Genomic DNA, 26,379 nt, shown 5'->3' with positions numbered 1-26,379 from the left:
TCGGGAGCTTCTGTGAACACTTTATACCCCACAATATTTTAGTACAGTGAATTATGCCAAGGCAAATATTAATTTTTTGTGACGGAAGTATTATTTTTTCCTGTAGGAACACTAACAAGCATCTGAAGTCTGTGAAGTAATTTAGACCAGCACTAGTGTTAGAAATCAAAGCTGTAATAGTGGCACTTTAAATTCAGCAGTGCTGATACTTTTTTCAATTCAGTTATAATTTATTATTTCTAAGAATTATAACAATAATGCTTAAAACATACACTGTATTTCTAAATGTATTCAGTCACCCATCCAAATCATTGAATTCAGGTGTTCCAATCACTTCCTTGGCCACAGGTGTATAAAGCCGAGCCCCTAGGCCTGCAGACTGCTTCTACAGACATTAGTGAAAGAATGGGTCGCTCTCAGGAGCTCAGTGAATTCCAGCGTGGTACCGTGATCGGACGCCACCTGTGCAACAAGTTTATTCGTGAAATTTCCTCACTACTAAATATTTCACAGTCAACTGTCAGTGGGATTATAACAAAGTGGAAGCGATTGGGAACGACAGCAACTCAGCCACGAAGTGGTCATCTACGTAAAATGACAGAGAGGGGTCAGCGGATGCCGCATTGCAAAGTGTCGAGTGCAGTGGTGTAAAGTGCCGCCACTTTACACCTCTGACGTGTTCTCTGGAGTGACTAATCATCTGATGGACAAGTCTGATGGACGAGTCTGGTTTTGCCGGTTGCCAGGAGACGGTACTTGTCTGACTGCATTGTGCCGAGTGTAAAGTTTGGTGGAGGGGGGGATTATGGTGTTAGGGTTGCTTTTTCAGGATTTGGGCTCGGCCCCTTAGTTCCAGTGAAAGTAACTCTTAATGCTTCAGCACAAAAAGATTTTGGACAATTTCATGCTCCCAACTTTGTGGGAACAGTTTGTGGAAGGCCCCTTCCTGTTCCAACATGACTGAGCACCAGTGCACAAAGCAGGTCCATAAAGACATGGATGAGCGAGTTTGGTGTGGAAGAACTTGACTGACCTGCACAGAGTCCTGACCCGAACCCAGTAGAACACCTTTGGGATGAATTAGAGCGGAGACTGTGAGCCAGGCCTTCTCGTCCAACATCAATGTCTGACCTCACAATTGTGCTTTTGGAAGAACGGTCAAAAATTCTCATAAACACACTCCTAACCTTTGTGGAAAGCCTTCCCAGAAGAGTTGACGCTGTTATAGCTGCAAAGGGTGGGCCGACATCATATTAAACCCTATGGATTAAGAATGGGATGTCACTCAAGTTCATATACGTGTGAAGACAGACGAGCAAATTATTTTGGAAATATAATGTATATTAAATATAGTAATTGTGTATATAAATGTATAATTTATTTTATTTTCATAAAATGTACTTTAAAATATGAATTTACTATAATAATAATAATATAACTTATTATTTACAGTTGATTAGAATATGCAAAAGATTTTCTGCTTTAAAGACAGGAAGTGTAAAGTATTTGTTTGAGTTTTGTCCGTTGTCGAACTCCTTCCATCATGTTTGAGTTTATTTAGATTCAGTAATAGTTGCTTTAGGAGCTGAGAAAGTCAAAGCAAAGGTGTACTTAATTTCTTCTAGTTACCTTAAATTTTATTTTTCAAAGTGTGTTTGTGAATGACCATTTAATTTCAGGCTAAATCATTTCAACGGTAGCACCATAGCTGGCTTTTACCTGTCCTCGCTGACCTAACCAGAATCAGTGAGTGACTGTTTTCCATTTTCCTCTGCCTCTGTTTGTCCTGTAGATGGTGTCCTGCTCCAGTGTTCTCACGGCAGTCAGCAAGGTTGGTAATCATCCATCAAATCATTTCCATTCTGCAGAAGTAATTGTCCTACAACAGCGCTTCACGCGCTCAGCGCTGACTAAGACTGGGTATTAAAATTCAGTACATTTATAGCATTGATTAATAATGTCAGTAACTAAGTTCTATTCTGTGTTCTCAGTGTCATTGAGCCAGTAAGCGTATTAGCCTGAATCAATTTCTTCTGCATGTTCTTAATGTTATAGCTTCTTTGCTTAGCCTGTCATCTGTTCTGGTCAGTAAATTTGCCCACTCCCAGCAACTCGCACTCATTTCTGGCTTAAGCCACGCCCACTCTTTGTAATTTAAAAGCAAGTATGTGAAGTATTGTTCAGGCATAAGTCAGGATATCGGTATTGATACCCAGCCTTATCAATGAGCTTATATTACAGCACATTTAACAGCAATAGAGCAGTATTATTATAATACGATATTACATGCAGATCATACAGCCCATGCAAATGTTTGTGGCTGCATACACCACTAATTAGCATAAATTCTGGATTTGGCCACCATACTTAAAACTTATTCCCCACACACTGACAGTTTCAGTCCAGTGAGTTTCCTGGGTGCTAAACCGGTACTGTAAAGGCTAGGAAATTAAACATTTCTCAAGTGTTCATCGCTTATAGATCCAGCTCCAGATAGGACTGTCCCAGACGGCAGTCCTCCTATTAGTGACCTCTAGTCTACAACATCATTTGCTGGAAAGATATATAATAGAATGTGTTTGTTTGCCTCCAGTTTGATGATTTCTCCCGAGAGCTCTGCGTCAAATCCCTCTTGGAGATCATGGACATGTTCTCCCACTCTCTCAGGTACGACACACAGGGCTATGGTGTATGCAAAGGTGTAATGTTACACAATTATACAATGAATGATAATTGTTGCCCTTTTTAATAGATACACTATATTTCCAAAAGTATTCAGTCACCCATCCAAATCATTGAATTCAGATGTTCCAATCACTTCCATGGCCACAGGTCTATAGAAATCAAGCCCCTAGGCCTGCAGACTGCTTCTACAGACATTAGTGAAAGAATGGGTCGCTCTCAGGAGCTCAGTGCATTCCAGCGTGGTACCGTGATCGGACGCCACCTGTGCAACAAGTCCAGTCGTGAAATTTCCTCACTACTAAATATTCCACAGTCAGCTGTCAGTGGGATTATAACAGAGTGGTAATTCATACTTTGATATAATTTCACAAGCACATTTTCCTTTTCGTGTTCATCTTGATGAATTCAGACTCCACATTAATTCGTTCACCTGTAATTCTCAACTCCCAAGTTTAATTGAAGACGTTTAATTGAGAGAAAGCAAAAATAAAAAGACTCAAACACGCCAAGGCTAAACTTAGTGTTAGGTTTGGGGTTGGTTAGTGTATTGAGGTGTACTTGGTGGTCTTTGCCAACTGCTCATAGCAGAATCCAGTTAGTCCATTAACATTTTTGTGGCCGATTAGGGGTCCACACATACAAAGAAATTGGGAACAACTAATGTAGAGCATACAGAGAACACACAATAGTTCTCTTTTTCCAGGTTGATATCCCCCCCCCCCCCCCCCCCCCCCCCCCCCCTTAAGAAAAGCCCCCATTATAGCACTGTCCCAATCACCCAAAACCATGCTGTCTCATTCACCCAACCCATTTCTCCTGTTAAAAATGTTTTGGTTTTTTTACCATCTAATAAGTGGAATGTAGTACATATTCAGTCCACCGTTTGCTGTTGAACTCTTTAGAGCTGAAAGAGAGACTGCAGTTCTAAAACAGACACAGGGGCCACCAGTGCAGTCCATGTTCAACCATGGTTGAACGTGGAGCTGTGTTGAGCTGTTGAGCTATGTTGAGCTGTTGAGCTGTGTTTCTAGAATAATCTCGTCTGTGAGACTGTATCTGTGTTCTCCTCTGGTCACTCGTCTCTCTTCTCTGCTGCTTGTCCTTAGCTGCCTTGGTAAAGCAGAGGAGTGCATCGGCCTCTGCCGTGCCCTGCTGGGCATTCTGGTGTGGCTTCTGCAGGGCTGCGCATGGTACTGCGAGAAGCTGAGAGAGCCTGGAGCACTGCCCACAGGAGAGGTCAGCCTCAGAGCCTGTCAGGAGCGCCTGGAGATCCTTCTGCAGCGGACCAAGAATAGAGCCCTGGTGCACATCGCACGCCTCGAGGAACAGGGTGAATGATGTGTAAAATGAAGCATGATGACTGGTTATGTAACCGGTTATGGACCTTCACAGAGCAGATACTATTTGGGTGGTGGATAATTCTCAGCACTGCAGTAACACTGACAGGTCTGTGTTGTGCTGGTCTGAGTTGATCAGACACAGCAGTGCTGCTGGAGTTTTTGAACACTGTGTCCACTCACCGTCCACTCTATTAGCTACTCCTATCTTGTCAGTCCACCTTGTAGATGTAAAGGCAGAGACGACAGCTCATCTGCCACAGTTTGTGTTGGTTATCCTCTAGTCCTTTATGAGTGGTCATGGGACACTGCCCACAGGACGCTGTTGGCTTTATGTTCTTGGTTGGTGGACTATTCTCAGTCCAGCAGCACTGCTGTGTCTGATCCACTCAGACCAGCACAACACACACTAACACGCCACCCCCATGTCAGTGTTACTGTGCTGTGAATGATCCACCCACCAAATAGTACCTGCTCTGTGAGGGTCCATGGGGGTCCTGACCACTGAAGAACAGGGTAAAAGAGGGGTAACAAAGTATCAGAGAAACAGATGGACTACAGTCTGTAACTGTAGAACTACAAAGTGCTCCTATGTAGTAAGTGGAGCTGATAAAATGGACAAAGAGCGTAGAAACAAGGAGGTGGTCATAATGTTATGCCTGATTGGAGTGTTTTTTATATATAAAACATACATAGACTGAAACTGAAAGAACAGCCTCTGGAGTGTGTGTGTGTGTGTGTGTGTGTGTGTGTGTGTGTGTGTGTGTGTGTGTGTGATGAATGTGATGAAATAATTCTTGTGCAACGCCTGAATACAGTATGTCCTGCCTGTCTCTGCAGCCTCGTGGACCAATGTGGAGCAAGCTTTGATCAGACTCGCTGAAAATCTCAGCAGCTTGACCAATCAGATGCTGAGGAGCAAGCTAGAGGAGTGTGTTTCACTGGTGAAGAGGTGAATGTTCCGGCGTCTTGCATTGAGCTTTTATGACCTACGTTAAACAGAAATGACTTTCTTATGTCAGTTTTCTGGAAGTGTGGTCACTGTGGATAAACGTTATCATTTTTGTAGAACTTTCAGTTCCCCGAAAGTGTTACGCTAGACCTCAAAATGAAATACAGGTCATCTGGTATGGGGGTGTGAGCCTGTCCAAGAAGGGAGTCAGTGAGGCTGTTAAGCCAAGTAGATATTAGTTGATGAATGTACTGATTTACCCAGCCGTACTGCGCTCAGATACTGTCCTTTTGTAGCTGCTGCTGTGAGGTTTACAGAACACTGGCAAAAACCTCCCTGAAAATATACACAGTATGGTCAAAGGTATGTGGACACCTGACCATCATATCTATGTGGGCTTGTTGAACATCTTCAGTTCAGAGCTATGGGCATTAAAATGGACCCTTTACTGCTATAACAGCCTCCGCTCTTCTGGGAAGACTTTGCACAAAATTTATGAGATCAAACACTTCCAGAGTTTTGCAATAGCAGTAACGGCTGCTATAAACCTGTATCACCATAAGGATGTTTTATAAGAAATTAAATAAATATTTTAAAAATTTTATAGGTGGATACAGAAAAAAAATTATTAGTTTTATAGCCTCTGATGAAAAAGCCATTCAGAGTGTCTGCACATCCACTCAGGCAAAACAATTTTAATTGTAATTTAACGCTTCTCATATCCTCTGATATCCAGTAGCTTTACTGAACATGTCCAAGTCATGCAGCCCTAAACAGCACATCAGTGGCTCTGTCATGGTAGTAATTGTGCTGCTGGTATGATTGTATCAGACAGGGCAGCAAATATATTTTACTCTATATATTCCTCGGTTTTTCTCCTCTTTTGCTTGCGGTCAGCATCCCTCAGATGCTGTGCATCCATTGTGACCCTCCGGTCCAGACCTCCTTCCCTTCAGTTCACGCCTTCATCATGCTGGAGGGGACCATGAACCTGACAGGAGAGACGCAGCCATTGGTGGAGCAGCTCATGATGATCAAAAGGATGCAGGTGGGACTGGACTACAGCTCCCAGCATTCATAGCTGTGTTGCTAAAGTTTGGAATCAGTGTTGTAGCAATGTTAGAGATAACATTCAGATAATTAGAAAACTAAGGACCTGTTTTTAAAAAAAAAAAAAAGGTATGTCCTCAACAGTGACCAGAGCTGTAGATGATTCTAAATTGAAAGCCATGTATCACTGATAATGAAATTAATATGTAGAATTAAAGGGCCTGTATCCTACATTTCTCTCACTTTGTTGAGACTGTGTTTCTGTTCCATTAAGACATGCAGATATATGCTATATTACCAAAAATATTCGCTCATCTGCCTTCACACGCATATGAACTTGAGTGAGCTCCAATTCTTAATTCGTAGGGTTTAATATGATGTCGGCCCACCCTTTGCAGCTATAATAGCTTCAACTCTTCTGGGAAGGCTTTCCACAAGGTTTAGGAGTGTGTTTATGGGAATTTCGACCGTTCTTCCAGAAGTCCATTTGTGAGGTTAGACACTGATGTTGGACGAAGGCCTGACTTGCAGTCTCCGCTCTAGTTCATCCCAAAAGTGTTCTATAGGGTTGAGGTCAGGACTCTGTGCAGGCCAGTCAAGTTCTTCCACACCAAACTCGCTCATCCGTGTCTTTATGGACCTTTATGGATGCAGTCAGACAAGTACAGTTCTCGTGGTAACTGCCAAACCCAGACTTGTCCATCGGATTTCCAGATGGAGAAGCGTGATTGGTCACTCCAGAGAACATGTCTTCACTGCTTTAGAGTCCAGTGGCAGCACTTTATACCACTGCATTCCACGCTTTTCATCGTGCTTGGTGATGTAAGGCTTGGATGCAGCTGTTCGGCCATGGAAACCCATTCCATGAAGCTCTCTATGCTGTTCTTGAGCGAATCTGAAGGCCACATGACTTTGGCCCAGAAGTATAAGTGGCTTAGGAGGTGTGCGTGCGTGCGTGTGTGCGTGCGTGTGTGTGTGTGTGCGTGTGTGTGTGTGTGTGCGTGTGTGTGTGTGTGTGTGTAAAGTTACTGTCTTAGTGGTAAATCTTTTCATGCATTTAAATCCACATTATATGAATTGTTGCAAAAAACTTTTTTAAACTGTAGTGTGCCTTTATCTTTCTTGCTCTGTAGCGAATTCCTGCTCCACTGTTCGTTCTGGAAATCTGGAAAGCCTGTTTCACTGGACTCATCGAGTCCCCTGAGGGTACCGAGGAGCTCAAATGGACCGCTTTCACTTTCCTCAAGGTCTGCATCTGGCGGGACAGTTTCCTGCATTCTGATCACTCTGAGACTTAAAGTGATAGTTTGGCAAATTATTATAACTAATCTCCCCCCCCCCCCCCCCCCCCCCCCCCCCCTCCACCTCCTTACTTCAAATGTAGTTAATGTCTGAAGTTTGCTTTTTTAGTGTTGCACTGGAGTTACGAGGCTAATGCAGCAAATACATGATGTAAGCTTACAGTTGTTTGCAAAATTTGGGCGCATCTTATCAAGTTGCACGTTTTGTTGATTTTCTACAGTGAACACGTGTCTGCACATTTTATTATGAAGTTAACATATTTTGGGGGGGGGTGTAAATAAATAAATAAATAAATAAAAACATCTCTCTTCTGCTTTCAGATTCCACAGGTTTTGCTGAGGCTGAAGAAGTACCCGCAAGGAGAGAAGGTACGTTTAAAGCCCACTACACCCTCCATCTGCTCACAAGTGGCTTGTGAACAGTGGTTAAGCATGGCAACAAATATGAATGCACTCCCCACAAAGCACCCTCATTTGCCTAGATGCGGGCCTTGATCCCAAAATCCAATTGAATTGTGAAGCCGTTACATATGTGAACACCACCTGCGCTCTGATGAACTATATACATTATATTAGGTCAGATTCATTGCATATAACTCAACTCTGCTCAACTGTCCAAGCTTTTAAGCAGGACTTGCAGCTGAAGTATTACAGGCTTTTTCTCATAGCTTTTTTTCAGGCTGAGGTTTTGAAGTTAGCTGTAAGTAACTGGGATATAAACACAAACCCACACGGCTCTGTGTGCTCTCTCACCAGGACTTCATGGAGGACGTGAACATGGCGTTTGAGTACCTGCTGAAGCTCACGCCGCTGCTGGACAAAGCAGACCAGCGATGCAAGTATGTCACAGTCAGACACACCATTATTGGGCCTAGAAAGACCATTAGCATGTGTAGCGTGGGCTTGCTGATTTATTTAATTGCAAGACTCCAGTTCCATAAAAGGTTGGGACAGTATGTAAAATTCAAATAAAAACAGAAAGCTGTCATTTGTACAAATGAAAACAGTACAAAGACAATCAGCTTCTTTTTTTTTAAAATAAATGTCTAAACAGGAGCAATTTAAGATGAGTAATGTTGGTAAATGTTCAAAAATCATCTTAAACATGTGCTTGAGTTTTAAAGAAGTAAAGGCCTCGTCCTTTGTGAGCAAGGATAGGTCAATGCTCACCACCTGTGATCATGATCCATCTGTGATGGATATGACCACATGGCCAAAAACAGACGTTTTTTCACTACCATGCACAGCAGATGCCATATGTCAACAGTCTCAAGAAATGCCTCTGACTTCTCTTGATGTGAGCTCCTCTGAACTGGACTATTGCACAGTGGAAATGTGTGCTGACGTTTGACAAGCCAACCTTTCAGATTGTTTATAAAAAATAATGGTTGTGGTCTCTGGGACAAAGAAGGAAAGGATTGCCCAGATTGTTACCAGCGTAAAGTTCAAAAGCCAAGGTCCGTCATGGTGTGGTGTGGTATTAGTGGGTAACCTGCACATTTGTGAAAGTACCGTTAACCTAATTCATACACACACACTATATTTCCAAAAGTTTTTGCTTGTCTGCCTTCACACACGTGAACTTGAGTGAGAGCCCATTCTTAATCCATAGGGTTTAATATGATGTCAGCCCACCCTTAGCAGCTATAACAGCTTCAACTCTTCTAGCAAGGCTTTCCACAAGGTTTAGGAGTGTGTTTGTGGGAATTTTTGACCGTTCTTCCAGAAGCGCATTTGTGAGGTTAGACACTGATGTTGGATGTTGAGGTCTGGCTAGAAGTCTCCGCTCTAATTCATCCCAAAGGTGTTCTATCGGGTTGAGGTCAGGACTCTGTGCAGGCCAGTCAAGTTTTTCCAGACCAAATCCGCTCATCCATGTCTTTATGGACCTGCTTTGTGCACTGGTGTGCAGTCATGTTGGAACAGGAAGGGGCCGTCCCCAAACTGTTCCCACACAGTTGGGAGCATGAAATTGTCCAAAATCTCTTGGTGCTGAAGCATTAAGACTTCCTTTCACTGGAACTAAGGGGCTGAGCTCAACTCCTGAAAAACAACCCCACACCATAATCCCCCCTCCACCAAACTTCACACTTAGCACAGTGCAGTCAGACAAGTGCCGTTCTCCTGGCAACCGCCAAACCCAGACTCGTCCACCAGATTAGCAGACAGAGAAGTGTGATTTGTCACTCCAGAGAACACGTCTCTAGAGTCCAGTGGCGGCACTTTACACTACTGCATTCTACGCTTTGCATTGCACTTGGCAATGTGTATATGTATTGTACACACACACACACACACACACACACACACATTTTGTACAAACATATGCTGCCTTCTAGTTGATGTTTTCTGGGGGTGTCCATGCTTATTTTAACGCGACAGCACCAAGAAACATTCTGCACATGTTACAACAGCTTGACTGCATAATCAGAGAGTGTGGGTGGTAGACTGGCCTGCCTGCAGTCCAGACGTTGTGCCCATTGAAAACGTGTGGTACATTATGAAGCTCAAAATACAATGAAGGCGGCCCTATACAGGATAAACAGAATTTACTACTCACTCACTCACTCACTCACTCACTCACTCACTCACTCACTCACTCACTCACTCACTCACTCACTCACTCACTCACTCACTCACTCACTCACTCACTCACTCACTCACTCACTCACTCACTCACTCACTTCTAAGACGCTTATCCTCCTGAGGGTGTTGAAGCCTGTCCCAGTGCTCATTGGGCGGAATGCAACACTCTGGACAGGTCACCACTCCCTTGCAGGGCAGCTTAACACTCTTATTTATTAGCAGGTCACATACTGTCCCAACGTTTTTCAAATTTATTTAAAAAACATAATTAAAGGAACACATTGTACATTAAACATAGCCATGTAAGATTTCACTTCACACTTCACAGTTTTGGCTCTCACTTTGAACGAAATGTAAAAGTTTAAATGAAATGACTTTTTAAGTGTATTTGTTTATTAGTCTTTAAATAGAATCCTCTGACAACTCGATTACAAACATCAGCACACAAGCTATAAAGCATTCCAACAATAAAGATCTTGACATTTTTATATATTATCACATTTCTGTTCTGTTAGGATGTTATAAGTGTCATCTGTTTAGGGAAGTTCAGGCCATAAGCCACTCAAGGCATCTTCAGGTGCAGGAACGAGGTGGATACTCAGAAAAGCATGTTGTGGCTTAATTTGTCATGATACATTAACATCACATTGCCCAGCTCAGTAATTTATATGTTTAAGGCCCAATCCCATTTCACCCTTTGCCCTACCACTTAGCCCTTACACCTTCGTTTTGTCTGTCTAAGGAGTAGGGTGTCCCGCTTTATGTTGAGATAGGGTTGGTAGGGTGAAGTGTCAGGGCTATATGACCCTCCAAATGGAGATTTTTCAGAGACTCAATTCAAATAGACACCAACCAGCAAGGTGACTGCAAAAGAGACCAAAGAAAGCCACAAATGGGAGAATTTTCTCCTTTAAAAAATTACGATAATCACTGTATTTATATATCTCAATGTCTTTGGGCCGGGTCCACAGAGCAGCGCTAGTAGCTGTTAATGAAGTAATGCTCTTTTTAGTTGAGGGTCCCATTTTGTAGAGGAAGATTCAACCACTACCCGTTGTAACTCAGTTCCAAGGGGCAAGGAGACACTCGAAAACAAGGGGTAAAAAATAAGAAATGGGAGTGGGCCTAGGTGTGATCTTACGTGTGCGTTTATTGGCTGTGTTTCTTTCCTTTGTGTGTAGCTGTGACTGTCTGAGTCTGCTGCTTCAGGAGTGCAATAAACTGGGCCTGCTGTCCGAGTCCAACACGGTTGCTCTCACTGCCAAACGGTAAGGCCTTTTTTTATCATCAGTGACAATAGTCTGACCGTCCGGTGCACTCAAACCTGCGCCCACTGCTAATTCCTTTTCATCTGCCTTTCTATTTAGCTTCCCTCCTGTTGTTTCCTCCATTTCCTTTTCTCTTAGGAATTATATTGCTGGTCATTAGGGGAGTCACAGTATACATTTTAATATATATATATATTTTTTTTATATGGGGGTTGCGAGATGACGAATGGTCTCCGAATCGAATACAGCTCCACTTAATGCTATAAAATGGGAAATGTATGATAACTGGAATGGCTTCTTTAGTTCTGTATTGCAAAATCCCTTATATTCCTAAAGGTAATAACCGCAAAAGTTAAAAACATCCACTGCACAGCTCCTGGAACTGGAAAAAACTGGCTTGATTAGCCAAGCTGTTTAATATGGTGAGTCTAGTGCAGTAATGATGGATCGAGAGTGATGCACTGATGAATGTTGACAGTGTGCTCTAATTGCTCAACACATGGGTCAGATGCCTGTGTTAATAACTCACATACGCTGAATCATTCGGGAAGATATTGTCCAGATGTGTCAGCTACCGGAGTGAGGAGAGAACGCACTGCTATAGTAAGACTTTCAGTTCCACCTTAAATGGAACAGCAGTTACATGCTACTGCTGCTCTATTTAAGGTGAAATGGTAAGTTTTAATAAGAAGCTGAATAACAAATAGGAAGCCAGCTTGAGCCTCATGGGAAACTCAGCAGCTACTTCCCCTCACTGGATGATAATAGCCTGTACTTTACCTTTACGTGTGTATGTAAATCTCTGTGTTTTCAGCCTTGTTACGTTGCCTAATGTACATTTTTAAGATAAACACAACATCAGCATTGATAAGAGCACAGAAATAGTCGCCCTTAAAGGGCTACAAATGGACTGTTTATTAGTAATTCACCTATTTGGCCATTATTACCTTTGTATATGACATTTTGACATAGCAAAGAAAAGTAATGACTGAAGGGTTTCGTTCCAAACACATTATGGACCACTTGCGGAAATGTTCTTGTTGGATAATATACACTGTTAGAAATAAAGGTACTATGCAGGTACATGATCCATTAATCAAGGTACAAACACTAAGTGTACCCTCAAAGGTGCAACAGCAGTTTTAGGGTCCAACTGTGTACCTTAAAGAAGTTTATCTTAGTGGAAAAGTAGACATTTGTATCTTTTTATAAACTAATGTATTAAAAGAGACCCAAGCCTGGAGGTGAGACAGGGTGTGGAGCCAGTACAACTTAGAAAATATCATTTCTGGTACCGTTATGTTCCCTGACTAAAGGTAAAGGGATGTACCCCTGAGGGTACCACCACAGTGACAAAAAGGGTACTGCCCCAGTGACGGTGTCATATTTTTTGTGTGTTGTTGGGAGTGACCTAAAAGACAGGAGGCTGAGCTGGAGGTGGCGGAGATGAAGATGCTGAGATTTCCGTTGGGAGTGACAAGGCGGGGACAAGATTAGAAATGAGCAGATCAGAGGGACAGTGAAGGTGAAGCAGTTTGGAGATAAAGCCAGAGAGGCCAGGTTGAGATGGTTTGGACATGTGCTGAGGAGGAATAGTGGATATATTGGGCAAAGAATGTTGGAGATGGAGCTGCCGGGTAGAAGGAGAAGAGGTAGACCTCAGAGAAGGTTTATGGATGTAGTTAAGGTGGACATGGAGATGGTTGGTGTGAAAGTAGAGGAGGCAATGGATAGGGCAAGATGGAGGCAGATGATCCGCTGTGGCGACCCCTAAAGGGAGCAGCTGAAAGAAGAAGAAGAAGAAGAAGTTGGGAGTGACCTCCCTACATGTCATCTCGATGATGGTAAAATCAGAAAAACGTTCATTTCATGGTGCCTTTTTTGCTTTGAATGCCCTGTGTGTACCACTCTACCATGAATACATTTAAAAATGACATTTTAAGCCAAAAGTTGAGGCTTTGGGCTATGTTTTGCCTCAAGGGGGCCTGCATGGACATTTTATGCCAAAATCTCAAGTACTTTAACTTTTCTATGAGGGAGCTTTTAGAGGCTTCAGACGTCTGTTTCCCTTCACTACCACTGTGAGCAGTTCGGAGTTTCTCTAGAATGGAGCATTTTGCACCAAACATCTCTGAATTACTTTATTTATGTCATTTAGTTATGTAGAAATTTAGAAAAATTGGTTCTCTTCTGTGTAAAAACAGGCCTTTGCACAACAATCAGGTGCGTTTTTCAGCATCTGTTAATCAAAAATTTTCAATAACCGTAAAAAGTCCCTTGGTGTCTGTCTGTGTTTCTGCAGGGCGGAGGACAGGGAGTACGCCCCGAAGCTGAAGACAGCAGAGAACGCCAACATCCAGCCCAACCCGGGCCTCATACTGCGCGCAGAGCCCACTGTCACTAACATACTTAAGGTGCCCAGCATTGATTTACTTCCAGCTTACCATAACATATCACTGCTGATCATCCATGTACTTTCCTCTGTTTCCACATCCTGTCCCGCTGTGAGTCATGAGTCACTACTCCACACCTGTCCTGAATCATAAGTAGGAATATCAGTGTCTCTCTGAGCTGGGAAATATGTATGGAATTTGTATTATTTGTCTATTTAAATAATGATGATTTTTATAAAAGCTTCACATGGAGAGACGCTTTAAATGCAGCGTCCCATAAAATACATTAAAAAGTCATTATAATTGATTACATTCCTTTAAAATTCCTTAAATTATACAGAAATGCGGAAAGTTCAGACTTTCTTTTAAAAAGAAGGAAATGAATAATTATTTCTTTGAAGTATTTTAATTTGAAAATAGTTATTCTTTCTAATAATTTATACTTTCGTTACATTAAAAATATATTCAAATATAATTGCAATTCATGAAAGTAAATTGAAGCATAAAGCAGAGCGTTACGATCAAATCAACTTTCATTAAGCTACATTTACACTTTTCTTAACCGCAGACAACTGATCATGTGACACAAGCTGTGACAAGCATCATGTCAGATATTATGCCATGTGTCATGACAATTGACAGTAATGGTAACATGACACACACCATTACTGAACCGAACCCATGATGGTACATGACATCTGCCATCACATGTTAATGCTGTGGTTATGTAGCAGCGTTCAAGTAATAATAGTGCATTCGTTTTGAAATAGCTGGAATAAGAAATGCTTTCGCTCCATGGCTTTGAATTAAGTTGAATTAAAGTGATTATTTCATTAAAGTACATTAAATGATACATTTCCATACAAAATTCCATGCTGTACTTAAAGAACTAAGTAAAAATTCCGGATGTGTTTCTAGCATATTCCAACTGTGATGATGTAAAGGTACCCTCCCTTTTACACATCACAGCATGAAGACTGGTCATATATACTTACCTGTACTTACCTGAGGACTGATTATCTTTTGTGTTGCAAAAGCGAACTGAATGGGTTCACCTGAGCTTTATCTACCTGGGTGAGTCCATCCTCTATAGAAGAGGAGGGAAGGACAAGACCAGTATGAGAGAGAGAAAATTCCTTTTAAGTGTACATTGAAGCATAGATAGACATGTACATGACCTGAAGTAAATATAACGATAAATGAAGAACGGCAAATGTATTTTCTCTTGTCTGTAGTTATATTTAATTATCTGAAGCACTTGTTTTAACCCAAGACAGTAATGGTTTATCCTAGGGGAGGAGCACCCCACATAAGAGGGGGATCTATTCTTTCAGTTGACTAGATAACTGGAGGTTATGAGTGAGCAGAAAGGTGGCGGGAAGAACCACCTCTCGGTCCAGCTGTGCTCATTCTAGTTACTGAGACCATTTGCCTGACGCTACCCAGAAAGTGTGTCCCCGCCGGGTTGAGGCATGCACTTTAACACACCAATAGATTCGTATGAATTCATTCCAGTTGGCTCGGTGGCGTAGATCAGAGCTAAGCAATGCAAAACATGAACCTGTGCCAAACTTGAGAACCAGCATTGACAACCACTGGAATGTACTGATGCTGTGGATCAGGTGGATAAATATACATGTTAAATGCCCTGGAACTGCAGTTAAAAACGTGACACATTTTGTTTCTCTCTCCCTGTTTAGACTGTGGATGCTGATCACTCCAAGTCTCCGGAGGGATTACTGGGAGTTTTGGGTCACATGTTGTCAGGGAAGAGTCTGGACTTGCTCCTGGCGGCCGCCGCAGCCACGGGGAAACTCAAGTCCTTCGCCCGCAAGTTCATTAAGTAAGCTAATGCTGAAGACTGATTGGCTGGGATTTAGTGCTGAAGACTGGCTAAGATTATCAGTCAATCTGGCTAAACGTTCTGACTCCTTTTTCTTTTTCAAATATCACAGTATTTGTTGTAAAAAGCGGCATGATCAAGGCTGTTTGGGTTTTTCCAACATGGGCTGTGTTTACATGCGAATTTGTGTTTCCATTGGTGGTTTTCGCCAATCCGATTGAATTCATTCTGATTTTAGATTTGGAGTGAGGTGTTTATATACTCGCTCTACTCAACAATCAGGTGAAAATCTCTGTTTACATGCACAATACAAGTAACCCAAGCCAAAATGACCACTTACTGTAGACGGTACTTTGACAATGGGCATTATGTGAGTCCACCACACTTCCTTCATGCGAGTCCGTGTTGATGTGCTGCTCTTTTGGTAGGGACTGCTGTATCAGTGTGTTCCCACCAGCAGGAAACTGAAGCAGGGTTCCCAAGGGTCCCAAGACCACAGGTTAATTTCTTTGGTCAAGCCAGAGAAGATCTGTGGGCCCTTGGAGGCTTTATTTCCTAATAATAATAATAATAATAATAATAATAATGTTACATTTATATAGCGCCTTTCACAAACCCAGGGTTGCTTCACAGAGTATGGGCAAAAAAAAAAAAAAAAACTGGAGGAGGAGGAAAAATGTGCATTAAAGAGAAAAGTCTTTAAGTCAGATTTGAAAGAGGAAAAAGAAGAGCTGTCCCAGAGGGATTGAGGAAGAGAATTCCAGAGTTTGGAGGCCGTGGCACTGAAGGACCTCCCTCCCAAAGTGGAGAGTCTGGTGCTGGGACAGCAAGTAAGTTATTGCAGGAAGACCTGAGAGAGCGAGAGGGAGTCAGTAGTAAGAGGTCAGCAGTTCTCTGAGGTGTAGGGGGAAGCAGGTACTTAGAAAGTGAGTATTAGAATTTTAAACTTTATACGGGACGAGACCGGTAGCCAGTGTAGCTGAGAGAGAATGGGGGTGATGTGAGCGGAACGCTGAGTATGGCTGAGAACTCTAGCCGCAGAGCTCTCAATGTACTGTAGCTTTAGTATAGACTTTACAGGGAGACCAACAAAGAGGGAGTTACAGTAGTCAACATGGGACATAATGAAGGCATGAACCAAAGTTTCTGCAGCTTTCAGTCAGGAACGGTCGAAGACGAGCAATGTTAAGTAAATGAAAGAACGCAGTCTTAGTGAGGAACTTGAAATGCAGATCAAAATTAAGTGATGGGTCGAGTAAAACACCAAGATTTCTAACAACAGGTGCAGGCTTAAGGAGCAGGCCATCAATACTAACTATTGACAAAAACCTGTTGTAAAAAGCGCTATATAAATAAACTTTGCTTGCTTACTAACTGAAAAAACCTCTGAAAAAAACTGAGAAAATCTTCTGCTCTGTCAAACCTAGTCTAGCTACCAGGAAGGTCTTCAGGAGTCAGGCTTGGTGACCACTGCCAAATATTTACCTCTTTAAAGCAAAAATGTCCATCTTAATTTCTGTTAGAGCTGCGTTTGCTCTGATCGTGCAGTGAAATGTTTTTTTTTTTTTTTTTTTTTTTTTGCAGGTTGAATGAGTTTCCAAAACACATCAGCGGAGAAGGATGTGAGTTGGATACTCTTGATCATACATTCTTGCTCTCCTTCGACAGAGAGTAAATTGAAAAAGGTTGGGACAGTATGTGAAATACTAATAAAATCAGAAAGCAGTGATTTAGTTCAGTTCTGTTTGTCCTGTGTAATATTGGGCAGCACAAACACAATATATTTAATGTTTTACCTTATAAACTTTTTTTTTTCCGTCAAATGTATGCCTATTCCAAATTTGATGCGTGCATTGTTTACTCTGTAAACGTTTGGGGACATTAACCCAGCTTTGAAAGTGGATTTACAAGCTTTTAGCTGCATAACTGTGCAGGGCTTTCATTGGTGTATTTTGAACTTCATAAACTGACACGTTTTTCAGTTCAGACAGGCCATTACAGCCCTGCACCACCACTTTCTGATCAGCATCAGCCATGCTGTTGTAACATGTGCAGAATCTTCCTTGTCATGTTGAAATAAACCTGGGTGTACCTGAAAAAGATGATGTCTAGAAGGCAACATACATTCACCGGCCACTTTATTAGGTACCTTGCTAAGAAAAGGTTGGACCCCCTTTTGTCTTCAGAACTGCCTTAATTCTTCGTGTCATACTTTCGACAAGGTGTTGGAAACGTTCCTCAGAGATTTTGGTTGGTTATTTGAGTTACGGTTGCCCTTCTATCATCTCGAACCAGTCTGCCCATTCTCCTCTGACCGCTCACATCATTCTTTGTAAACCCTAGTGATGGTTGTGCGTGAAAATCCCAGTAGATCAGCAGTTTCTGAAATACTCAGACCAGCCCGTCTGGCACCAACAACCACGCCAAGTTCAAAGTCCTCTACATGCCTAAATGCATTGAGTTGCAGCTATGTGATTGGCTGATTAGCTATTTGTGTTAACAAGCAATTGAATAGATGTACCTAATATAGTGGCCGGGGAGTGTATATTGCTCCAAAATATGTAGATACCTTTCACAATGCCTTCACAGATGTGCATGTATAATAACATCCCCTTCTCCAACACAATAACAGAACTTCGCTTTGGAACTTTTTGCTGGTAACAATTTGGATGGGCTTTTTCTTCTTTTGCTCAGAGAATACAGCGTCCGTTATTTCCATAAACTCTCATCATACCACAGTACACGTTTCCACTGTGCATCAGTCCACTTCAGATGAGTTTAAAGAAGTCTGAGGCAATTCTGAATATTGTTGAATATGGCTTTTACTGTGTGTAGTACACTCTTAACTTGCATTTGTGGATGCAGCATAGAATGGTGTGTATTGACAGCGGTTTGTGAAAACATTCCCAAGCCCAGGTAGTGATATTGCACACAGAAGCATGTGTTTTTATGCAGTGTCATCTGAGGGATTGAAGGTCAGTTATGCTTTTTGGCCTTGCCCATTATGCACATAGATTAGTCTTTTGATATTATGCCCCATAGAGGGTGAATTATGTAATGCGATCGTTGTTTTTTTAACAGTTGGAGTATTCGTTGAGATTTTTGGAAAAGTGGAAAGCCTCGACCTGGGTGTACAAACATGTACCAGCATTTTTTGGAATGTGTTGCAGGCACCATTTTCAGAACGAGTATAGATTTACAAAAAAACGAGGTCACTGCTTTCTGTGCTTTTATTTGCATTTCACACTGTTACAGCGTTTCTGTAATTGAGGTTTCTAATTTCTAATAATTCTGAGCCAAAGTTGTAGCAGTACAGCAGTGTAATTTCCTTATTTTTCCAGCTAAATCTGCTTCAGTGCGAGCTCTGCTGTTCGACATCTCCTTCCTAATGCTCTGCCATGTCGTCCAGACTTACGGCTCAGAGGTCAGTATGCCCACACGTACACGCTACAATGCACTGATCATATGCTGTATAAATAACTGCTACTGCAACTGCGGTAAATACCTGTGAACTGACTCACACTCCATGCATAAAACGTAGGTGTCATTTAAACGGACACATCAGTGCTTTTGCTTTCACTTTTTCATATGTGGGTTCAGAGGAAAATGCACATATGAGTTATCCAGCACCTGTGGCTTTCCAGATGTACTGTCTGTGCTTTCAGTACTTTAGAAGTAAATATCAATTGTTTTGCTCTATGCTCTGTTTTAAGTCTTAGAAGTCAAAATATAATATGAGGCCAATTTTGCTGCAGATGCTTGTGCAAAATTATTCTAATTTGATGATAATATCCTTTGAGTTAGAAACAATTTGTATGCTGCTGTAAAATAAAGATGTTTTTGATGAGCAAACCTGTGGATGATTCTACCTAAATTACAAAAGCATTGCTCAGAAATTTATAATAAAATGAATATTTAGAATTTGTGTTTTAATAAGTGACCAGATCTCGCTGATCAGGTAGCTGTTTGTAGTTATTTTGTTAAAATAAACTATTTAAGTAGATAATAACAGGATATTATTTATTAATATTTATAACTTCTTATCATGTAAACCTACAAATTGTAAATAATAATTTAAATTGCAAATAAAGCATTGAATTACAGTTTGATATATATATAGTTTATAACTTTTCAATGTACAGTGTCGAAGCTATTATTGATTAACAATTATTAACGTAATACACTATATTGCCAAAAAGTATTCAATCACCCATCCAAATCATTGAGTTCAGGTGTTCCAATCACTTCCATGACCAGAGGTATATAAAGCCGAGCCCCTAGGCCTGCAGACTGCTTCTACAGACATTAGTGAAAGAATGGGTCGCTCTCAGGAGCTCAGTGAATTCCAGCGTGGTACCGTGATCGGACGCCACCTGTGGAACAAGTCCAGTCATGAAATTTCCTCACTACAAAATATTCCACAGTCAGCTGTCAGTGGTTTTACAACAAAGTGGAAGCGATTAGGAATGACAGCAACTCAGCCACAGAGTGGTCGGCCAGTGGGGTCAGTGAGGTCACCAACTTTCTGCAGATTCAATCACTCCAAACTCTCCAAACTTCATGTGGCCTTCAGATTAGCTTAAGAACCGTGTAGAGAGCTTCATGGAATGGGTTTCCATGGCCGAGCAGCTGCATCCAAGCCTTACATCACCAAACATAATGTGAAGCGCTGAATGCAGTGGTGTAAAGCGCTGCCACTGGACTCTAGAGCAGTGGAGACGTGTTCTCTGGAGTGATGAATCGTGCTTGTCCGTCTGGCGATCCGATGGACAGAGTCTGGGTTTGGCAGTTGCCAGGAGAACGGTACTTATCTGACTGCATTGTGCCAAGTGTACCAAGTTTGGTGGAGGGGGGATTATGGTGTGGGGTTGTTTTTCAGGAGTTGAAAGTTCCAGTGAAAGGAACTCTTAATGCTTCAGCACCAATAGATTTTGGACAGTTTGACTGCACACCAGTGCACAAAGCAAGATCCATAAAGACATGGATGAGCGAGTTTGGTGTGGAAGAACTTGACTGGCCTGCACAGAGTCCGGACCTCATCCCGATAGAACACCTTTGGGATGAATTAGAGCGGAGACTGTGAGCCAGGCCTTCTCGTCCAACATCAATGTCTGACCTCACAAATGCGATTCTGGAAGAATGGTGAAAAATTCCCATAATCACACTTCTAACCCATGAACCAAATTATATGGTAATTGGGCTCTGTTGAAGTTGACCCATACAGGCATGATTGTTAGACCCACTGAATCTAAACTTATATAGAACCACTCCAGCAATGTAATCGTTGGACGTCTCATCTACAAAAGAAGCCAGATGAACATCTTAGGAGCTGCAGGCCTTGCCTCAGATAAGGTCATGCATTCATGAATCCACTATTAGAAAGAGACTTGATAGAATTGTCATTCAGGGAGAGCTGCACGGCAAAACCACTGCTAACCAAAAGCAACATCTCACATCGCCAAAAAACAACTTGAACCCCAAGGATTTTGGATTCATCTTCTGTGAACTGATGAGTCAGAATTGGACCTTTTTTGAAAGACACTGTATATCTGATTTGAAGCCAACACAGCCTTGCACAATAAGAGCATCAGCAAGAGTCACCAACAGTGAAACATGGTGGTGGTAGTGTGATATTGCTGAGATGCTTTGCTCTGTATCAGGGTCTTGGCAATTTGCCATAATTGAACTCTGATTGAATTCTGCTCTCAGCCAGAAAATCCTGATGTCCGTTGATCACTCTGTGAGCTGATGCTCAAGCGCAGTTGGGTTTTTCCAACAAGACCATGATCTGAAACTCTACCTCCGAGTGGCTCAGAAGAATTATAACTAAGGTATTAGTGTGGCTTAGTCAAAGTCCTCACTTAAACTCCCATCAAGATGCTGTGACAGGATCTTAGATGGCCAGTTTGCACTCAAAAGCCCTCCAGTATGGTGGAATTCTGCAAAGAAGCGTGGGCCTAAATTTCTTCTCGGGGCAAAAAACGATTGAGGCAATTGATTGCAGTTGTTGCTGCTAAAGGTGCAGTTACTTTTTCACACAAGTGGTATAGGCGTTGCAGAATCTTTTTCTTTCTGAGGATCTGAAGTGTGACAGATAAGCAGAAACAGAAGAAATCAGGAGGAAGTGCACATACTTTTTCATACCGCTATAAATAGTAATGGTGATTGCGTGAAATTAAGGTGGTCACGGAAGAGGTAAACCAACAGACCTCTGATCTGAACGTGTTTACAGAGTGAACAGATTTGAAACAGAGATAAAAGCAACTGATGTGGAAATGAAAAAGTTTTGTTTCAGCTGAAAAAAAGTTGTTGAGCTGTAATAGTACGTCATTGATTTTTAGCAGTTAACAATCTTGATAATGCAACTTTTTTTGCGTCAACTATGGTAAAAAAAAGTAGTTTATGACCTTTTTAGATGTAACATGGTAAAATGCTGAAATCACAAACACAAAATGTGCAGAAAAATCCCTGAAGAGCCTCGTTTCACTCAACCTGCTTAAGCTACGTTCACATTACCAGGCTGAAGTGGCACAAATCGGATTTTTTTGCCCTAATGTGACATAGATCTGATGTTTTCAGGGCTGTGTGGACACGCAAATGTGATCAAACCTGAGGTGGCCTTAGAGGTGGTCTTAGATCGGATACGTATCTGATTCGTGGCCATGTGGCCTTGTGACGCTCAGATTGGAATTCTTGTGCTTTTTCCGCTGCACGTGCCCCATCATTCAGTATTACTCTGGCAGCAGCGCCAAATAGAAGTTAAAGCCTGTAAACGGTGGAAAAGCAGCTCATCTCCCCTTTTTCTCTGTTGTCTTGCTCCAATAATGAAGCTGAGAGCTGATCAGAGTTAATGATCTTCTCAGCAAAGCTCGTTCTGCTCATTAGTTTGTGCTGATGTTACTGAGTAGGATGTGGTCATGCGGGTCATTTCAGGACGCCGGCTCATTCACTTTAATCACAGATTTGAAACACTTACCTAAACGAGTGTGAATCGTCGTGTCTGAGAGATTGGATTTGGGCAAAAAATCGGATTTGAGTAATATGAATGTAGCTTAGGTCTTAATTTTGCCCCGCTCCTTTAGTTTCAGATTCAGTAGCTTCAGTTCGGTTTTCGTTTGGTTAGTCTTCCCACAGCAGTGCAATTCAAGGCTTTTTCATTCCTGATAAAGCTTCTGTGCAGTTCCCAGACTGCACTGGACAGGAGGTGCTAGTCAGAAATTGGACTCACCTGATTTTTTTCGTGGTAAAAAGCAGTGTGTGAGATTGATAAGATGACAGATGGAGATCTGACTTATTTATTGAGAACTTAATAACTCTTAATAGAGATATTTATAAGGTTTTTATTCAGATCTGTTTAAATTCAAGGCATTAATAAAGAAAGTAATATAATAAGCTAAATATATAGAGAATCATCACTTGCTTTCTGTTGGGAGGTGTCTGTCCCAAACAGGGTTGCTTTAATAAACTAATAAACTATATATATAATAAAGTACTAATAAACATGTACTAACAAGTACAAATGAATAAAAGTAAGAAAATAAAGAAATAAATAAAGATCCATAATTAGAGTTTATAGAATCCATTATTACAAGTCACAGATGTGTGAATGAGAATCTTCTGTATATCTCAGAAACAGGGGAAGGGAAAAGGGAAAAAATATATTATTGAAAGAGGTCAGTGTTCTGGTATAATTATCAAGTATGTAGTATGTCAGTAAAAAGAGTTCCCATATTTCATTAAATCATAGAGCAAGACTTTTTAAAGTCAGTTGAATGTGTTTAAGTAGCACAAGGAATTCTATCCCTCGATGACTATTTTTCATAGATCTTTTTTTTTTCTTTTTTAGTTAAAGAGTTTAGATTTATTATGAGTTCAGCATGTTAATAGACAAAAAAAACTTTATTCAGAGAAATGTTGTCCCGTGTTTTTATGTCACCACTGATTTTTTATCAATAGGTGGAGCTTTATTTTAACTACGCCCCTGCATTTTTAGGCCACATGGTGAGCAGTTAGAGCCCACAGTTTTGAATATGTCCCAGAGTCTGAGAATCATTGTGGAACTTCGGGCTGTTACTTCAGCAAAGTAAAAAAAAAAAAAAAAGTAAACTTTTTGTGTTTTAATGAAAATATGTTTATTTTATGTGTGTATAGCTGTACAGAAAGCCATGTTTGCTGGTCATGTACTGGCTGCGTTTTCAAGTTCTGCTCAAAATGAGCTAAAATTGTCACCACTGAAACAGTCATGACTGGAACATTTAGCAAAGTTTGGCTGGTGTTATGGTTGTTTTTGTAGAGACAAAATGGAATGTTCGATCTTATGTTTTAATGAAATAAACATAATTAAGGTATACGGTCACTCAGAGCAAAAGTCCAAGTCAGCTTAAAGCCCAAAATGTGTTTTCTGCTCTGACTTGAAACCAGTACATTAAATCGATCCATGTAATCAATTCACTTTCTTTATTTAAAATATTTAATTGAAAAGTTAATTACAAGGCGAAAATCAGAAACCTCCAAAACAGTCCGAAATAGCGTTTTATGGCTGCTGTGAGACAGTAGATTAGGAATGTCCAGTTCAGGTCCTGAAAATTCTTTTTTAAAAGATGTAGCTTGCATTTAGAGCTGAATTTACATTGAAGCCCAGTCATTATATTATCCTAAATACCGTAATAAAAGTTAATTAGTAAAATTTTTTAAAACCCTTTTTTAAAAAAAAGTTAAAAAGTCTGTATTTTCATAATTGTATTTCTGAAGTCCTTATGTTGTAAAATGTGGCAAGTAGTAAAAATAAAAAGAACTTTGGTGAACAAGAGTGTCCAAACTTTTGACTGGTCATGTAAATGTTTGCCTTTGTCTCCGTCTTTCTCTGACAGGTCATCCTCTCAGAGCCCAGTCCGTCGGGGGAGACGCCGTTCTTTGAGACGTGGCTGCAGATGTGCATGCCGGAGGAGGGCAAAACTCTGAACCCGGACCACCCCTGCTTCAGGCCTGAATCCGGAAAGGTGGAGAGCCTCGTGGCCCTACTCAACACCTCATCTGAGATGAAATTGGTGTAAGTGTTATTGTGATATATATTTTTTTTTGTGTACCTCATGAGTTACAAGACTCAGGTTTTGTTTAGGGCTTCAGCTGATAATTATTTCTATAATTAATTTGCCGATTTACTAACCAAACTAGATCAAGCCTTTTTGTAATACGTATTTTTTAATTTATGATGCAAGGAAACAGTAGACACATCGCCCTGTACGTCTCCTTTAGTGCAGTCTGTCATAATGGCCATGTTATCTATAAACATGACGAAGAATTATAGCTATTAACAAAATGGTGCAAATAAAAACAGAAAGTAGTGATTTGTATTTAAACAAAAGCATTACAAAGACAAGATTTAATGATTTATCCAATCAACTAAATTTTTTAGAAATTCTAGAAATGTGACATGTTCCAAAAACATTTTAAAAGTGTTAATTACGAGTTCGATCCCTGGTGATGCTACAGCCATGCGTAGCCGGGCGCAGCCGTCAGCGCAGGCGTCTGTTAGCTGATGTAACAGATCTGGCAGTTGCCGCTTTCCTCCGAGTGCGTTCGGGTGTCCAGTGACGTTGCGTAAGTGGCAGGTCGAAAAGAAGCGGTGGCTGGTTTCACAGGTCTCGGAGGAAATCCTGTGCTAACCCCACCCTCCTAGTGTTGGTGGCAACATGTGATTGGGGGAGTACTAAGGAGTGGGTGGATTTGGAAACGACTAAAATTGGGGAGAAATTCAGGTAAAAATTAAAAAAAAAAAAAAAAAAAAGGGTAATTAAAAAAAGTCCCTGACCTACAGGGCAGGCATGGGTTGAGGCTTGCCAAAAATGAATTGGCAAAAAAAATCCAGCAGTTTAACCTTATTGGCCAAATTGAAAGGCAAATTATTCATTAATGCATGAAATAAATGTACATTTTTTTTTATTTATGTATTTTTTGTAAAAGCTCCCCTCAAATTAACAGAACATGTGTTTTATGATCTACACATATTGCAATATGGTTACAATTTACTGCTGAAAGCCAAAGGTCTTAGACACTCTTTGTATTATTTTATAAAGATCATTTTTACAGAGCAGAGTACTGAAGAGACACCATCTGTTGATAGTTTATAGCCCAGATTTGTGGAAAAATGTGAGTTCAGCTTTTTTTTATTATAAGGGTTTAAAATGACATCAGTTACAGCCTCATACGACGCCCACGTCCTGAATGTAGCTTATGAAAGTTATGAAGAATATGAATGCGTTTTGGAACAACCGGTGGTTCCAAGGAGTTTAAGAGGCTAATCCCTCAGTTGCATGGATTTGAGATATTTCAACCTCTGTGGTGCATAATATCAAAATATTGAGGTAATTCAGAGAAATCTGCGTAAAGAAGTCCAAAAAACATAAGATTAAGATTAAATGACCCTTATTAGTCCCACAATGGGGAAATTTCACCCCCGCATTTAACCCAACCGTGAAGTGAAACACCACACTCTAGTGAGCACATACACACTAGGGGACAGTGAGCACACTTGCCTGGAGCGGTGGGCAGCCCAATCCGCAGCGCCCAGGGAGCAGTCGGGGGTTAGGTGTCTTGCTCAAGGACACCTCAGTCATGTGCTGTCGGCTCTGAAGATCGAACCGGCGACCTTCCGGTCACGAGGCTGGTTCCCTAGCCTCCAGCCCATGACTGCCCCTGTGGGGTGTATTAGTGGGTAACCTGCACGTCTATGAAAGCACCTTTCACTGACAACATATGCTGCCTTTTAGATGACGTCTTTTTCAGGGATGCTCATTATTTCAGCGTGACAGATTCCTACCACATTTTGTATGTGTTACAACAGAGTGGCTGCATAATCAGAGCGTGCGGGTGCTAGACTGATCTGCCTACTACTGCAAATGTGTGGGGCGTTAAGAAGTATGACGAAGGCTGTTGCAAAAAATTCCACCATCAAAACTGGATCT

The 26,379-nt window shown here is 41.3% G+C and overlaps 1 protein-coding gene across 1 annotated transcript in view; it reads left to right on the top strand.

Moving 5' to 3' along the window:
* med24 (mediator complex subunit 24) overlaps positions 1 to 26,379 on the top strand; it is a 48,868-nt gene that overhangs the window by 3,707 nt on the left and 18,782 nt on the right. The window contains exons 4-17 of the mRNA XM_017692871.2: positions 1,793 to 1,831; positions 2,594 to 2,667; positions 3,792 to 4,015; positions 4,863 to 4,974; positions 5,872 to 6,022; positions 7,158 to 7,271; positions 7,647 to 7,694; positions 8,082 to 8,164; positions 11,093 to 11,179; positions 13,482 to 13,593; positions 15,273 to 15,415; positions 17,000 to 17,037; positions 18,757 to 18,839; positions 24,286 to 24,464. Coding sequence (XP_017548360.1) covers positions 1,793 to 1,831; positions 2,594 to 2,667; positions 3,792 to 4,015; positions 4,863 to 4,974; positions 5,872 to 6,022; positions 7,158 to 7,271; positions 7,647 to 7,694; positions 8,082 to 8,164; positions 11,093 to 11,179; positions 13,482 to 13,593; positions 15,273 to 15,415; positions 17,000 to 17,037; positions 18,757 to 18,839; positions 24,286 to 24,464 — 1,487 coding nt within the window. The remainder of the gene's footprint in view (positions 1 to 1,792; positions 1,832 to 2,593; positions 2,668 to 3,791; positions 4,016 to 4,862; positions 4,975 to 5,871; positions 6,023 to 7,157; positions 7,272 to 7,646; positions 7,695 to 8,081; positions 8,165 to 11,092; positions 11,180 to 13,481; positions 13,594 to 15,272; positions 15,416 to 16,999; positions 17,038 to 18,756; positions 18,840 to 24,285; positions 24,465 to 26,379) is intronic.

This window comes from Pygocentrus nattereri, chromosome 13 (genome assembly GCF_015220715.1).
Source record: "Pygocentrus nattereri isolate fPygNat1 chromosome 13, fPygNat1.pri, whole genome shotgun sequence".
Lineage (NCBI taxonomy): Eukaryota > Metazoa > Chordata > Actinopteri > Characiformes > Serrasalmidae > Pygocentrus > Pygocentrus nattereri.
Note: the sequence above shows the minus strand (reverse complement) of the source record. Positions and strands in the feature narration are given on the sequence as shown.